The sequence below is a fragment of the Cheilinus undulatus genome, linkage group 11, assembly GCF_018320785.1.
Source record: "Cheilinus undulatus linkage group 11, ASM1832078v1, whole genome shotgun sequence".
Classification (NCBI taxonomy): domain Eukaryota; kingdom Metazoa; phylum Chordata; class Actinopteri; order Labriformes; family Labridae; genus Cheilinus; species Cheilinus undulatus.
The window spans coordinates 12,734,671-12,751,649 of record NC_054875.1 but is presented as its reverse complement, the minus strand read 5'-3'; the positions used below and the strand labels follow the sequence as shown (position 1 = coordinate 12,751,649).

Sequence of the window (16,979 nt, the reverse complement as noted above, 5' to 3'; positions counted from 1 at the left end):
TCACACACTCTGGTGTCACAGCAGCAAGACGTCTGTGTGTTCCATATCCAGGCTCTGTTTATGTATACAGGACAGATATCCAGCTGTGTAATATATGAGTGTTGGTGTCTATACTGCCAGAACACTGCAGAGTGTGCAGCTATTAGAGCGGCTTTGCCAGACTGCTAGACATCCGACTTTCACTGTAGTGCACCATTATGTGCCGCCCCCCCTCAGAGGTGTCTGGCAAAGTGTGGCTGCAGAGAGCGAGGAAGATAAGAATAGAGAGAGGCAGATGCATATGGCGAGCACTCAGGAGGGCAGCGATTTGGACAAATTTTCTGATGACACTGCTTTGTTGTCCCTTCTCTGCGGTTCGGAGTCTGACCGCGGAGAACGCCTACACTGATTTTATTTCTTGTTGTGATAACAACTTCTTCGACTAATTAAATTTATACAGAATTAAAATGCAGCCAAGCAGTGCACTGTGCTGAAAAAGCTGCACTATTGAATACACTGGCATTATTTTCAATGATCCCCTTAAGATTGATGTGAACACTAATGTTATGGTAAGCCAGGCTGACAAAGAATTTCCTTTCTCTGTCTCCTCATGATCTTTTTTTGGTATTTTTATTAATCAGTCTCCACATTTTTTCTGCTGATTTCAAAGTCTCATAATGAAAGTCATAACTGATCAATGCTGTTGAAATCTGTTTTAAAATCATCAAATTGAAACTAAAGATCAGAATATGGTTGTGCAACTAAGGACGTGATTAAGCATGATTTAGTTTCTTGTAGCCATATCTATCACGCACTCTGAATTGTTTATCTACCCTGACTATCTAAATCCTCACAGGTTTAGTCAGGGTTAATGCTTAAGCTATAAAGTTTCTGCTAGTGCAAATATAATCTACATCTAAATTTATGATGTGTTAAAGTTTATGCAGAATACTAGAATGGTTTCATATCAGGCAGGGATTTTTTGCACTGTGCCCAGGAGCAATTGCTCACCCTCCTCTCCCACCCTTGTCAGCTTCAGATTAGTGACATCTTCCATGCTCAAGCATACATGTGTATACATTCTTTCTCATAGTGGAAAGTGGCATTGTGCTCTTAGTTGGTTTGCAGATTGGCCAAAAAGAAGACAGAAGTGATAACAAAGACAACCCCCCAGGTCCACATTTGCTCAGTGCAGACAATGGAGTCCATCCTGCAGGCTACTTGGGATGTCTTTATTGTTTTTAAGACAACAATAATGACCCTCTTCCTACTCTCACATCTTCCGTGCAGCTCACTGGAGGAAATAAGCCCTAACTGTGTGGATGCGATTTTCTATCAGGATTTTGTAATTAAAATCAGCTTTGCAGTGAAGCTTTCAACAAGTGTAATACTAGCCTAGGGTCTGTTAATGTTACTGCTAGCATCTCACACAAACAAAAGAAGACTCAGTTGCCTTTATTGTCATTGTATGGTCAGTACAACTAAATTAAAAAGCTTTGATTAGATCTAGAAAGCTTTATTTGCATACTACAAGAAAAAATGTATATTGAATATATTTTTTGGCTGGAGGTTGCACTGTTTTTCTTAATTCACATTTGTTCCATTTTATTTTTGTTGATTTTAATGAAAAAAACTAAGTAGGCCTATGATGCCTAAAATGTTGATTCTGCAATGTAGACAGTGTGTACATGGGCAAGTTCCCAATTAAGAAAAAGAAAATCTCTGTTGGTTTGCTTCAGCTACCATACTGGAAACATACCGAACCATGACATCAAAATTGAGGTATGAACTGAACCAACATTCTTGCAGACTGTTCCACCCTCACAATAAAACCTGCATCTCCTACCATGTTATCACAGTTTTATTTTACAAGCCGCACAAAATACACATAACTATGTCGCCAATGCTGGTTAGAAATTGGAAACTACAGTGTATAAAGAGAATCCTTAAAAGGGTTTTAAAAGTATTAAATGTTATGTCAGATTTTCAGTATGCACCCTGAAGTACCCACTGTTTGGTTATGGTTGAGCTCCCATCTCCTGTAACGTGCTTGAATCAACAGGAGTCCCCCCAAGACCACTTCTTAAGCAGACTCAAGAGGCTGAAACCGGACTTTGAGGTCAAATGTACTCGTATCCAGGCCCAGGTCTTTAATATGAAGCTACCCTCACCCTTTACAGACTCCACATAGAGATGCACTTTTACAGTTTGTAGGATTTTGTCTTTAGATTATTTTTGGGGCTTTGGTTTGATTGGACAGTTGACGAGTGACTGGAATGTGGGCAGAGAGAATGGGGTAAGACATGCATCAATCATGTGCCAGGGTCAGGTAATTGATCTGTGACCGCTGTGTTAATCATGTAGCCTCTTTATATGAATGCTTGCTCTACCAGCAGAGCTGAACTGGTGCTAAACTGGAAGTTTTTAGACCCAGCAGGGAGCTGTGTAACTTCCACTCGTACACATGGTATGGAAATATCTTTGGTTTTAGGTTATAACCAGTTTCACTGATTAAGGTGGACACATTGTGTTGCAGTTACTGTTTTGCAAATGTCCTAGTTAAATACACTGTAAGTAGAGAAGTCACAAAGAATAAAAGTGATTTTTGGGTTTCACCGAAAAAGCTCTAAATATTTCATGGATTTTTCACTGAAGCTTTGATACACCATGAATGGGATGCTCATTGTGCTCTCAGGTTTCTTAAGTTGTATTTTTTTATGATTCCCTTCCATATTTAGCTCTTTTGTATTATTTATTTGTCATTTTTAAGTCTCTGTGATCTGAGCTAAATTGTCTTGAAAAAAGTTGAGCTTATTTGGGTTAATAAACGCCTTATTTGAGAAGAGATAGGCAAGCCTTTAGGGAGAGAAGGCCCAACAAGTATTTCTAGTGTGTAGGGTAATGCATACTCTGCATATAGTCTGATTTGTATGTGGTGAACATCACTTCAGATCATGCTGTAAGAACAGAGCAGCTGCATGTTTGCAGAGCACAGTGAAGACGCTGCATTTGGATGCGTACGTGCTGCTCCACTTCTCCGAGGCTTAGGCTTGAAATCAGGTCATGAGCAAGTCTTCCCCCCTCCTTCCCTCTTCTTCCTCACTCTTCCCTTTTCCTTCTCTCCTTTTCTCTGCTTACCCCCTCATTTTTTACCCTCTTTGCTCTGGCCCACATCCTTTCACTTTCTCCAGTGATAAATTGTTGTTTTATATTTTTTTCTCCGTGCGGCAGGGTGCACAGCCTCAGCACCCGTCTGCATCCCTCTCCTCTCTGATTGCATTTCATTCCTCGCTATCATTCTGCCTCGATCCATCTCTTTCCTGCCTTCGCGTCTCTGATTCTCTCTCATGCTCATATCTGTGATCAGATTATGAGCCATATCATGGGATTATTGAGTCTCATGGCAGGTATTAAAGTGGGAGAGCAGAGGGATGGATGGAGAAGGTTGATGAGTATTTCATGGTAATGTGGCACCCAATCTCATACAGCACAAAGACAAAATGATGATAAAGAGCATCAAGGCCATCGTTATGTTCATCACAGGCTTGTTTGAATGGCCAGCGGGGTAAAGCAATAAAGACAGAAGATATCTTCACAGGCTGTGCAATAATAGAAGAGAGAAGTTAATAGAAAGAGAGAACAAAAACTTAACTTGCACAAGGCTTTTAGATATGTATCTGTGCTGAAGTAATTCTGGAGATTTTTCATGTTGTTAAATTGTTTGAATATGTGCAGTAAGTTATGGGAGGTGTGGTGTTAAGGCAGTCTGTCAGTGAGCCTCACCACTGCCACTTGCTTCCTCTCTGGATATTTTTTTTTAGCTTTACATGCTCCACAGATAGCCACCTCCCTTGAATATAAACACCATTCTTCTAACGTTTTTAAATTTAGATAGAGGCTTATTTTGGAACAAAGTACACCTTTTAAATGAAGATTTTATAATTCTGAGTAAATGTATTTTACTCTTGGCTGAAAAAAATAACAGTTCGACTCATATAAGTCAAAGAAATCAGTTCTTTATAGAATATATCCTACCATTAGCTGATGAAACCCTGAATTATTTATTTTTCAAAGCGATATAATGATGCAGTTTTGGTCAGAAATGAGCTCCAATATTTTCAGTTTGACCAAAAGTTCACTGTTTTCCCCTGGAAGATGCAATATGTTATTATGACAGCAAGACTAACAAATGCTTCTACAGTTGGTTATTTTATTTTGTTAGGGTTTTTTTTTTCCTAAGCAAAGATTTTTAGGCTTCATACCAATTTTTCCTCATTCCTCATTTTTTTAGTTGAATTCCAGTTGCTTCAGAACTTCCAGGCAGAAAAATAGTAAAGTTTACAATTTTTGAAAATTTACATAACAGTATTTGAAGGAACACAGCATTTCATGGAGCACTGTGAAGAATGTAAATAAAGACGGAATGAGATGATTTGCAAATTTAACAAACTCATATGTTATTTACAGGAGTGTATAAACTAAATATCAGAGACATTTTACAGTTTCATGACATCACATCTCGAAAATTCGAGACAGGGAAGCAAAAGGCTCATAGGTTATTGAAAGATTTCAGAAAAATGTCCTCCACATTTGTGAAGGCCTTTAACATCCAACTATCTACAGTGCATAACATCATCAAAAGATTCAGAGATTCTGGATAAATCTCTGTGTTAAAGGGATAAGGCTGAAGGTCAGTATTGGATGCTCATGATCTTCAAGCCCTCAGGCAGTATTGCATTAAAAATGGGCATGATTCTGTGCTGGAAATCCCTGCCTGGGCTCAGCAACACTTCCACAAATCATTGTCTGTCAACACAGTTTACAGTACCATCAACAAATCAGAGTTAAAGTTGTATCAATGGTTAAAGTCCATTTAAAGTGGACTGAGGCAAAATGGAAAGCTGTTCTGAAAACATCTAAGAATGTTAAAAAGGGGTTTAAAGGTCTGAATCTCATACCATATCCCACATCTAATATGAGCAGCTAAATACAATACTTAATATATGAATTATTAAAACTTGTTTGATCATCAGGCCAACATTTAGTCTGCCATGTTTCATCTTAATAAGATGTCAAGTCCTCCAACTCGGCAATTGATTCCCAAATTTTCTCAGACACTCTTGAGTTTTTCCTAATAATCCCATTTGGTAACTCATTTTTCCAATTACGCCAGCACCACATGAATGCAGCATGTCTCCTCATGGGGTTTCCCCTCTTCAGTTTCCAGTCATTTTCGTCAGCCGTTCCTTCCCCCTGCAGACATCTTCACCCAGTTCATTTGCTCTAGTTTCCCTCCAGTTTTCTCCCCTATTTTAGTATATGTCGTTGCCTCAGTTTTACATTTTGTTTGGCCTCAGCTTCACTGTTTCTGCTCTTAGTTTCTGCTTCCCTGCATTCAGACAGATGGCAGATTTCGGGGTCATGGTGAGGTGTCTGGGTGGGGTTGATAGCCTACAGGGTGGAGGATTTTACTGCTGCTGAAATCCAGTCAGACATGATCATTTCATTCTCCTTCCGCTACCTCTCTCTGTTTTCATACTCTCCTAACTTCTTTACACACAGTCCTGAGTCCTTGGCCTACCTGCTGTGCTCCATCGGTGTATACTTCTGTGTGTGTGGCTAAGGTGACAGAATGGGGTTTTGTGGAGAGACAGCCCCCAGAGAGGGGCTGGGAACAGATTGGTGTCTGAGCCTCCACGTCCTGACTCATTAATCTCCTCTTTAATTCATGGTCTCACTGCCGGCTCAACATATGCACTCACATACACACAGCAAGCTCCAAGGTCTAAGAGGAGACGAAAGAGTTCACAGACACATCGATGCTGGCACAAACACCAGCAAGTGTCACCACCAAGGGGAAGTTAAATGATTCAATTTCCTAATTCCTCTCACTTCCTTTCTTCTTCTTGGAAATGATCCATCACGGGTGAAATCAGCCATGTCGTCCAACACCACCCCCCTTAAATGGCACATTGATCTTGAGCTTAAGTTGGCAGCAAATTAGATGAAAACGTGATGTCAACAGGAGGGTGCAGGTTACTGTTGTGCTGTGAAGCTGCTCATCATTCATTACACTAATTGTTTTTAGAAAGTGCAGCTTCCTGGCTGATTTCCAAACTTCAATGAAACATGGAGAAGACTAATGAAGGCTAAGCAACTGAGCAACTTTCTCTCAAAGTCTCTCAGTTGGTGCTTAACTTGTATCAATGACAGTTTGGTTGTTTTCTGTTTAGAGCTGCCTGTCAGCACTGAAATGTTAAATACTCTTTTTTCCTTGCAGAGCACTGGACAATAAGCAGAGATGAATAATATCCAGTGCAGAAGTCTCCTGTTTTCTAAGCAAAGACTAAAACCTGCCCTAGTCATCTGTCATGAAGACCTCAAGTAAACTTGCAATTTGTTTATCGAAGTCTGCACGTCAAGTGAGTTTTTCATTGCATCACTGTACACAGGTCAATGCAGAAGTAACAGCATGTGCAGCCTGTAATCTTCACAAACCTTAAATGACCCTTCAGTGTTCATCATTCACATGGATTTAAGTAGAATTATCTACATAAGTCTTCCTCCTTCCCATAACAAAAGTAAATTGTGGTTACAAGCTGGTAAACACATGAACACTTTTTCAGATTGAATAGGGTCTCTGTTTGCCTCACTTCAGTAGAATATTGATGGCTGTGTGTAGCTGTCCAAATGCGCAGAAAAATTCTGTACTCATTATACTGTATGGGGAAAGAAATGCTGATAATGTACCTCAATCAATCAACCTTTGTTTCTAAGGTGCCAAGTCATAACCAAAGTCATCTCAAGATACTTAAAAAAGAGGGCAGGTCTAGACTCTTGTGGCCTATTATAATAAAGACTGGTGTTAATCACTATGAGTACAGCACTAGCAGTATTTAGCCTTGTTACAGTGGCGTCAAAACCTTCCCTTAAGGGGTAGGGGGTTAGAGAATAGCAGGAGAGGGACAGGAGAAACATCAAAACAACAGATGGAAGACAAATTTATGGCCACAGACCTATCTCCTATTTTGTAAGGAATTGCTATAGCTTTATTAATGATGGTAGCAATATGTGAAAAAATAGCAGTAACAGCTATGATTTATAGAAAACAGAATAGTGCAATGTTAGCATTAGAAGCTAGGAAGATAATGAAATGGAGAGAGCTATTATTTAGTTAGCAGTAGTAAAGTAGAATTGCTTAGATTTTATTGACCTGTCCTAGTACCTGGTAGAATTAAGAGCAAAGTCAGTGGAAATTTGTGAATGTCTGCTCAACTGCTGGAAGCTTGAAAGAACATGCATCTAGCTGGTGAACAGATTTATGTTGGCTTATATCAGTTTTATGATGTGAATTAAAATAAAGTAATGTATAGTACAGGGCTATAGTCAATCAAGAAGTTAAATTAATCAATATTAATCAATTGATCATGAAAGGGAAACAAAATCCTGCACATTTTCAGTAGCTAAAATGGAATTAATGATAGTTAAGTCCAGAAGTTCCCTAACTATTCAGCCTGTAACCCCCAAAATAACAGTCAGAGGCTAGGGACCCCCCACCTTCCCTGCAGGTGGTTAAAGCAAACGATGTTGCAAGAAGGAGTTTGGTGTTATTTTAAATTGAACTCATTTAAAATATATATTTCTTACAATAATGGATAAAATGTACCACTTTAAATCATTTTAAATCTCTCTTTATTTTTTGGCAAGCATCCCACTACCCCACCTTAGGGTCTTGGGACCCACTCTTTGGGAACCACTGGTGTAGTCAGTGCACACTCATGGTAATCTAAATAAACGAAGAAACCTTGCAAACATTTACATAAAAAATGATTTTCAACCCTGCAGTGTTTTACTGAAATAAAAACTGACTCAGAGCTAACTAGCATACACCTGCCTATGAGTTTCAAAATATAGAATATGTGAACCATACACTAAATGAACTAGGGATTACACTACAAAAACTATATTTAATCATGTCTAGAATTACTTTACATGATTGTTTTTGTCTTGTTTTATAGCAATAATAACAAATAATTGCTTTTTGAGTTTTGGTATCAAAACATCAACAGCATATTTGAAATTAAATTTATACATATTTTTGACATTTTTACAGATTTTATTGTTTTAAAACGGATGATATCTGAAATTAAAGATTACAGCTTTTAATGATGTTGCACTGCACATTTAAATCTTCAGAATATTGACTCAAAATATTGAGTCTTACACAGCTTGCAGTGGAAGCCACAAGGATTAGGATGCACATTATAACATGTGCTGATGCTCCTTGTTTGACCTTGACTTTCCCTTCTTTGTATCATTCAGAATCACTTCTTCTTACTTAAGAAGAATCATGTAACCACAGGGGGCATCCATCAGATAAATACCTATTAAGCTCTGACTGTGCTGTGAGCTTATACATGCACTGCTTTGCCCTACAGTAATTCCTACCTATCAAGGTCATATTTGATCTTTGGCAACAGGCCTGACCGCCATGCTCCTAAATAAGCCTGGACTATTATTGTTAAGATGAAAATTGGTGGAGAGTCTTGAGAAGGAACAGGAAGAGAGAGAACTGGAGGGGTATGAGGATATTGATAAGAGGAAAGAAACAGGAGCTCACATTCATTTCATTTTTTCAGATTTAATGCCCTAAAGATCAACTCTGACATCATTTGGCTTAGGTCACTGGGATGATAAAGGAGAGGTGGTGATAATGAATAGAGTTATTGTAATCATATGATCATCACATTTTTGATAAGGATGAGGGTTATAAGGTCAAGCAGCCTGTCATCCGTGAGATCATTATTATTTTTTATGTATTCTGGTGGTAAATTAATAACCTAAATTCATCACTTGTGAGCATGAGACTGGGAATCATTTATATAAGGCCGCATCAGGTTTCTCCAGTGGTGTAAAACTACTCTAAATACGTACATATAAACTGGAACCATTTTCACAGTCTGCCCCACAACCTGTTTCACTTTCTATGGCATCACTCACCCTCACCCTCTGCTGTCACAGTAAACCCCCACCGACTGACTACAAACTGCACTGCACAAAGAAGCCTCATTATCCATGGCTTTATCATGTTGCTAACGTTACCTCTGAAAATGTCATGCATTTTAGCAAACTGATAAAGTATTTCCTTTTTTTGCAGTTGGAGTCAAGTTGCTGGTGTGTGATCTGTTTTTAGCCAAACTGAGCAGTGACATAAGAGCTCCAGGTATTTGTGGTAGAGTTAATGGCTTTTACATCCATTATGTCTGCCGTCTCTTTTTGTTTAAATTCATGGTTAAACCTAGAGATGCACCGGTTGTGAAAATCAGGGCAACTAACAAAGTTTAAAACAATTTAGACACATTTTCCTATACCAGTGCCCATGTGTTTCCATGTTTTTTAATGTTAAACTTCCAATTTGCTAATGTGTTTTTTCCAAAAGTTGACTTCTTCTGCCCCAGTAACAAATCCCTTCTTTGATTCATCTGTTAGGTGATCTAGATACCAGTATTAATTGATTTGGCAGAGATAAACAGCTACTCCTGACATCGAGTCATGCCACACGGTTTGCAGATGACAAATGCTTGTCAACAAAGGAGATGTTGGCCAATACTCATGTTTAACTGGTGCATTAGAACATCCTCAGTTAAAGCACCACCCTTTGAAACATAAGCTGTACATACATTGCATTTTGTAGAAGTTGTTGAGAAAACAAGTGTTTAATTTCTCCAAAATGCTTAGCCTTTGTTGTTAGCTTCCTCCATTGTACGTAGAGGCCTACCAAAGAACTGGTGGCAGTGAGGTGGCAGTGAGGTGGCACAAGTATGGCACTGAGCCATTTGCTCTTTGCTCTTACCTGCCTGACTGAGTCCTTTCTTTTCAGCTAACCTAAAGTAAGCTTGGCTTTTCAAACAGATAACTGCACTTGCCCATTTTATGCCCTGGTACAGTATAATTTATGGTGAATCACCAAGAGGGATCAGTTTGGTTTTAATATGTTAACTACAGAAATATTTACAAAATGATATGTATTTTTGTCAATCTGTAAATCAGGGGAATCTGAATTATTTATTTTCAGAGTAATCTGCATGTTTAAATGCAAACCTCTAAATTTTCAAACCGAGCTACTCCCAAAATTTTTCCAGACATCCACTTTTCTGTGTGAGGTATGGATAAGCAAATGTCTGAACAGAGAAGGAACTTTTGAACAACGTTCCAGAAAAGGAAACAGATGGGGTTAATGATGATTACATCATAGAAGTGCTTAGCAACCAATATAACATATATTGTTTAATATTTTTTAATGTTTGCAAGTAAATTTTTAGCACTTGTTATTTTTGATACTTTGAATACATCAAATTACAGGTTGCATTGATTTTTTTCAATATTTATACTTAGACTTGGACAACTTGGATAGAGGTAGGACCATGGACAGCTTGCCTGAAGGCCCCACCAAGCAGGAAGAAGGGTTGACACAATCCTGGTGATGCTCTGGATGTCTTTGCATATTACCAGGGATGTGAGAAAATAACCTGTTGAAAAAATTACAAAGTCTACACCTTTAGGGCAGAGTAAGGGGTGGATGACTGTTGACTGTTTTGACTGTTTCTGTTAAAATGCTGATGATGTCATTGGATTTATCAATGCAAATGTTAGTTTGTCTTTTGGCATCGAGTTTAGGGTTCTACAGCGCATCTCTGCGGCGTCAGCTGGTTTATCTCCCTGTTGGTTATCTTCTTTTTCTTCTGATCTTGCCGAGTCAACATGATCTCCTGACCTGATCACTGACTGTTAGTCACTAAGTAAGACAGAGGTCAGTCACTTCATATGCACTCTCTCCTGTATGACATCATCTTGTTTTACCAGCCAGAACATCACGTTGGCACATGGAGTCGCTCTGTAAACAGTATGTTGTAAGTCACACGGATGCAACAGTGACTTTACTCAATAAACAAAAACACATGATGTGTTGTTTCTCCACTAAGGCCCAGGGACACACTGTAGTGTATGCCTGTGAGCAATAGGACATGACTTGTCAGTGTGTACACATGAAAAGTGTTGCAACTTTCTGGAAGTGTTGTTCAGCCTCTCCCTGGACAGAGGACTATTAAAAGTACTGAGAACAGTGTGTGACTCAGGGAGCATTAGGCTTTGGGTCATGGGCTTGTAATGAATGTGATCTGTGATAGGAGTTGAACAAAGGTAAAGGCTTTTTAAGGACTGCTCCATTGTCATAGGCTCTACATTACTCTCCCAAAGGGTGGATGCTTTGCACACAAAGGGTTGTCTTAAGGAAGGTGGGAGTAGTTACTTGTTAGATCGTCTGCCATAGATTTTGTCTAGCAGAGAAACAGACAACAAACACTCTTCATGTGCTTACATTCCTTTCTGGCTGTTCATTGACTCGCTGTGTGGATGTAGACTTTATTGTGACTCAGCAGACTGCTCACTCATTCACCCACATAGACCCATTTATACACAGATATGCTCTTCATATCAGACATATGGATTTTAGAATATGCTCATGGTACATGGGGGGTTGTATTTTCATAAGTTAGACCACTAATGCTAAAGTTAAAAGCAAGATTATAGCCACAAAAGTAGCCACAGGGTTAAGGAATATTTTGGGTCATATTTTTTTTACAAAACCACTGGCTTGTAGTTTGAGCTGATCAGATTAATTCTTTGAGTCAGATTGAAAAAGCAAGACCTAATGATATTAAAAAGCTGTTCACACCAACATCCTATCAAATCTTTGTGCTGTAGTAAAGAAAACAAACAAAAAAGTTCCACATTGATTTATTTGTTTATCTCTCTGACTTCATTCTGCCCACAGAGTATGACCCACTCAGTTCCAGTAACTTTCCACTTCACCCCTTGAACTCATTTATCCCCTCTCTCTGGATCAGACTGATTCAAAGCCGGTTGATCTAGATTATTTTTGTTAAGTGATTGCTATTCAGAGGGAGTCCGATACACAAACTGGAAGCATCCCTTTTTTGTGTGTGTCCAAGAGGAAGCTTTGTCTGCTTTCTATCGCAAGAACTCTCTGGTTAGGGGCACTCTTGTCTACATGTGAATGGGACCATCAGCTTCCTCTTCAGCATCAGCACAGTTTCGTCACAGCCAACATCCGCTGCTTGTGGCTACTGTGGCCTGAACATCATGTGTTCTTTGAGTTGCTAGAAAGCTTCCATTGTCTTTTGCAAGTGAACAGTCTAGATCAGATGGTGCATAAAGGGAGAGACTGTTTTTTTTTTTTCTTTTAAAAGTCTAAGTTTTCAGGTTTGTCAGTGGAGACACGATCACACTGATTATCAAAAATATTTCACACTTTTGAAGTAATCTGGCTCTACTTGCTAACTGAGATAATTCTCAAAACAGTCTTAAAACATTTTTTAATATTCATTTTTTTGGTTCAACTCCTATTTAACCCTGCATGTGTTTTATCTGTTGCGCCACATACACCAGATTTCATCATGTTGTGCAGATATTGCAACCATTTCCTGATAACTTGCTTCATTGGGTTGTGCAGTTTGTTGTAGATTTCTGAATGACCTCTTTGTAGAGATTAGCTAGATTGCCACTTCCTCTCATGGTGCATTCAGGTTTTTTTTTTTTTTTTTTAACTAAGGTTATGCATATGCTTTCTAAAGCCAGAGTAGTGTCCTGAGTCGCAAGGAGGAAAGTATCAGAATATGCTATGAGCAGGGCTGAATTCTGCTGTACAACCTCTGTTTTTGCCTCTGGTGTGGTGTAGACTGTGTTAATCACAAATGTAAATTCCCTCAGTGGGAAGTGCAGTCCACATTTGATTGACAACAGGTCCCGATTCAGTGAGCAGAAGCAGGGTAGCTTTTTAATATTCCTTCTGCTACACCAATTTGTATTCACCATAAAAACACGCCTCTTCTTCTTTTCTTGGCAGCCTTCTGAACTGTGTGATTGGTAAAAAGGAAAAGAGCAAGGACACTGCAGACTTGACTGGTTTGTGGTAGATCTGAATTTTAATCATCTATGTTCAATGAAAATAATTATACTTTTATAATTTGATCATTTATGACAACATTTTAGCAAACATGGCTAAATAGTTGATACACTAATGCAAAAAACATACAGATTTGTCTGTATGAGCACATTCACCAAAACTCCTTCTCTCCAACGCTGTAAGCCGACACTCAGTTTGGCCTGTGTTGCCCTTCTGTTGAGCGGGTATGATGACAGGTTGTCTGCCATCTGCTTCGCTTACACTGCAAGTGTTTTCTACAGTGGTGTGTGCATCAAAAGTAAAAGTAGAACTGGAAAGACAAAAATTAACTCACTGATTGCCAAGTGATCATTTCGGTAATAGCTCAGTTGTTTTTTGACAAATGCTTCTGTTTGCAGGTGCCAGTTTTAAAAATGTGAGGATTAAGGTCTTCACTGTACTAGAGTTTAATAATTTTGTACAGTAATAGTAGGACTCAAGAATCTGAGAAAAGAATTCTGAAATTGGGATGTATTTCTTTTTCAATATATATTTCAAATTTTCAATGAAAAGGAATTCAAACCAGATCATATGTGTCCACATATGCATCTTGCATGTGTCTACATTTCAACCCAAATATTATGTTTTTCCTGTTTGAGTCTCTAAGTCATTCACCGATTTGAGATCTCAGACACTCTGTAGCACTCTGAATGCAGTTCTGATAAGTGATGTTCCAAGGGATACAAAGTAATGGGTTGTTAGCACTGATCCTAAATGTCAAAGCCATTAGGAATGAATGGGAATAGAGGAAAGTTAGAGCTTTACAGCTCTAACTGACCCCTATGCTGCAATTATCTTCAGAAAATGTCTTAATACATTTCATGTAATCCCTACACTTTACAAATAGTGTTTTTTCCAACAGTTTAAGGCGAACAATATCACAAACTACTCAGGCCTGCAGACCTCCTAGCATCCTCTAGACCAGTGGTTCTCAAATGATGTGGCAAGGCCCAGTGTGCCTTGAGGCAAGTCTAGGTGTGCCTTTGGAATTTGTACAACCATGTGTAATAACTATTACTATACAAGTATCAAAAAAATTGACATCAATTCACAAAATCAACATTTTATGTAGTACTTCTGGTATTTTCTTACTGTGCTTTTGTTTCAAAATATGTTTTTTGGTTAACTTGGTGTAAAATTGTCTTATAACAGGTACAAAAAGGTCTGGATTAGTTACAATGGATTGCTTTAATCAACATCTGTGAATAAGGCTGATAATATTAGCATGCATTTGTGTAGTTCAGTTGTTCCCAAATGGTGTAGCATTGTGAATTTGAACAATGATGCATTCTTACTATATATAAACTAAAATATCTGTAAGAAAATCTAAAGAAGAGATTTTGCATGCATATGACGATGGTATGCCCTGAGATTTTGGCTTGAACTAAGGTGTGTCTTGGGCACAAAGCATTTGAGAATCACTGCTCTAGACACTTGACTCATACTGAACTAAGAGGTTAGCTGAGCTTCTTTAATATAAAAAAAAAAAAAACAATTCTTATTTTGTGACATACATGCTTTTAATTCAAATCTGGATGTACTATCAACTAAACAAACCTCGTGGGTTAAGCGAACAAGTTAAGATGTGCCATTCATGAACAAGCCTGTGCTACGAAATAGCTCCTAAATGTGAGCCATAGTCACTAGCTCCCATTTGATTGCCAGTTTCTGTCCCTCCATCCTTTGCCGTTATTTACTCCACATTTAAAAAGCCAAACTGGTACCAAATGAAGAGCCATTTGGGAACCAAAGTACCAGCTCTACTGAGCTGAGCCAAATGATCTGGATCCCTTTAAATAGATGGATTTCCCATCATAGTTACATGGCTGGAGGTTGCTTTAAAAGAAAGAATGTTTATATTTTCTAACTTTAAATGCTTGTCAAAAACATGGGATTTTTTCGTAGTGTTTCTCTGTGTAGAAATCACATCCACCATCTGCAAATGTCAACGTCTCACACAGGTAGGGCTTTGGACCACCATAGTGCAGCACAACACTACTGCCTGCCTCATGGGACTCTGAAGGGAAGAATCCTCCACCTCCAAAGATCACTCAGAGACAGTGCTACCGTGGGACTCTGTCACTTTTCATTCTGCAAACCAACTTGACACTGCAATGGTAAAACAATGTCACACCATAATGGTGCAAAGTTGGTTCACAGAATGTGGCTAACTTTAGCCATGCCTGAACTGCTAGCCTTCAGTCCTTTTAGGTTAACATCCACGTTCCTGAGCTGAATATCATCATTCAGTGCTACGGTTATATGCTAGTATAACCTGATGAAGCCTCTGGACAACTTTATCCCCATTTTCTTGATCAAAATAGCACTAAACTGCACTGTTTCAATGAGATTGGATCTAAGAGCACTGCAGCAACAAGGCAGTGGTCATTTAGAACAACTATAGAGGCTACTATTGGTGGGTTACTGCATTTAGATGGAACATTTCACAGGGATTGCAGACCTGAACTGATAAAAAATGTAAGTTAGCTTAACCAACTCATAATTCTGGGGCTGACAACAAAGGCATCTGGCTTTAACCGTTTAGCCAGCTAATTTTGCATCCCTAGTCCTGACAAGTGCATGGGATAGAGGAAAAAAGAAGGCGAAAACAGGTGGATAGAGTGAGTTGTTTCTTCGTAAACTTTACAAATAAACTTGTTACTGTTTCTTTTGTTGTCCAGCTCTGAAAACTGCAGGTGTACTATAGCTACTCCAAGCTAATCATTACACTGGCAGGCACTGCGTCCAGCTTGCAGTACAACTAAACCCCCAGCCCTAGCTACCTCCTCATTCTCCCCAAAAGATGCTGACTTGTTAGGTCTAATGGGATGAAGCTGCTGCTGCTAAGCTGAATGTGATCCCATTGTCTGTCAACATTATTGTCATCTCAGACATTGCTTCTGATGTAAAGCAGCAGGTACTGGACAGTGTTTGTGAAAGCCCTTAGTTCTCCATTCAGCCTGAATCCCACATCAACCACATGACAGACACATACTCACTGTTCCCACCAATACAGGGCTGAGCATAATGAGAGGGTAATTAGCTTACTGCCAGAAGCATAAACAAATAAGAATTGCGCATAGCAGGAAGTAATATTTGTCCTGTGACTGGTCACCTTTGCTGTTCTTTGTACATAATTTAGCTAGAGTTATCTTAGATAAGCCATAAGATATATGATTCAAGTTGGTCGCTTTTTTAGATTGCCTTGTTTAGTTTCAATCTTAAAAAAATGTGCAAAAGACAAGGTAATATATATAGACAAAAATGGATAAAAAATATGTAGAAAAAGTATAAAGATTAGACAAAAGATGAAGCACAAAGATGTAGGCGTGTAGCAGACATTATGTTCTTTCAGGGGAGGCTAAGTATCCCAAACTTTGACAACCATTGATCAACATCACCTCTGTTTGTGTAACTGCTGATTAAGCAGGAGCTCACCTTATTTAGCAGCGGTGACTTACACACATACTGTACTGTACTGTACTTTGGAGTAAATGACTGACTCGTCAGCATGGTTGTAACCATATATAAATGAAAGCCAAATTAAGGTGCTGTCGATGGCAGGAAATACTCAAGATCCACCTCCTGTAATGCAGCGTCTGCCTCTAGCATCGTGCTGGTGTATCTGTGATGGCAGCAGTGTCAACTGAAGCCTGAGCATACTTGCACGAGACACACAGACCAAGTGTTTTTATTTTTTTATTTTTTTTTGATAGTCGTAAGGCACCTTTAAATGAGCCCCCTAAAATGAACAAGGCAGGGAGTTGAAGATAATTTTACCAAATACTGAATTTCCTGTTATCCACCCAGAACTGCCAGAACAGTTTTTTGTAGCAATATATTTCTTTTTAGCTGAGTTATTTCAAGAACCATCAGTTATGATAAGCTACACACTTCATATTGAAATCTATTAGGCTATTTAAGAGAATACTGTCTGACTATATGATTGATTCTGACTGTGATTGGCCCATCGCCT

The 16,979-nt window shown here is 38.8% G+C and overlaps 1 protein-coding gene across 2 annotated transcripts in view; it reads left to right on the top strand.

The window, feature by feature from the left end:
- The window catches only part of bcl2l1 (BCL2 like 1), a 58,707-nt gene that overhangs the window by 24,819 nt on the left and 16,909 nt on the right, over nucleotides 1–16,979 (top strand). The window contains exon 3 of one of the 2 annotated variants that reach the window (XM_041798737.1): nucleotides 6,260–6,337. The exons of the other annotated variant lie outside the window; for it this stretch is intronic. Within the exon in view, the coding sequence (XP_041654671.1) occupies nucleotides 6,260–6,274 (15 nt within the window). The 3' untranslated portion in view covers nucleotides 6,275–6,337. Of the gene's footprint in view, nucleotides 1–6,259; nucleotides 6,338–16,979 lie in introns of those variants that run through there. 2 annotated transcript variants of the gene reach the window in all.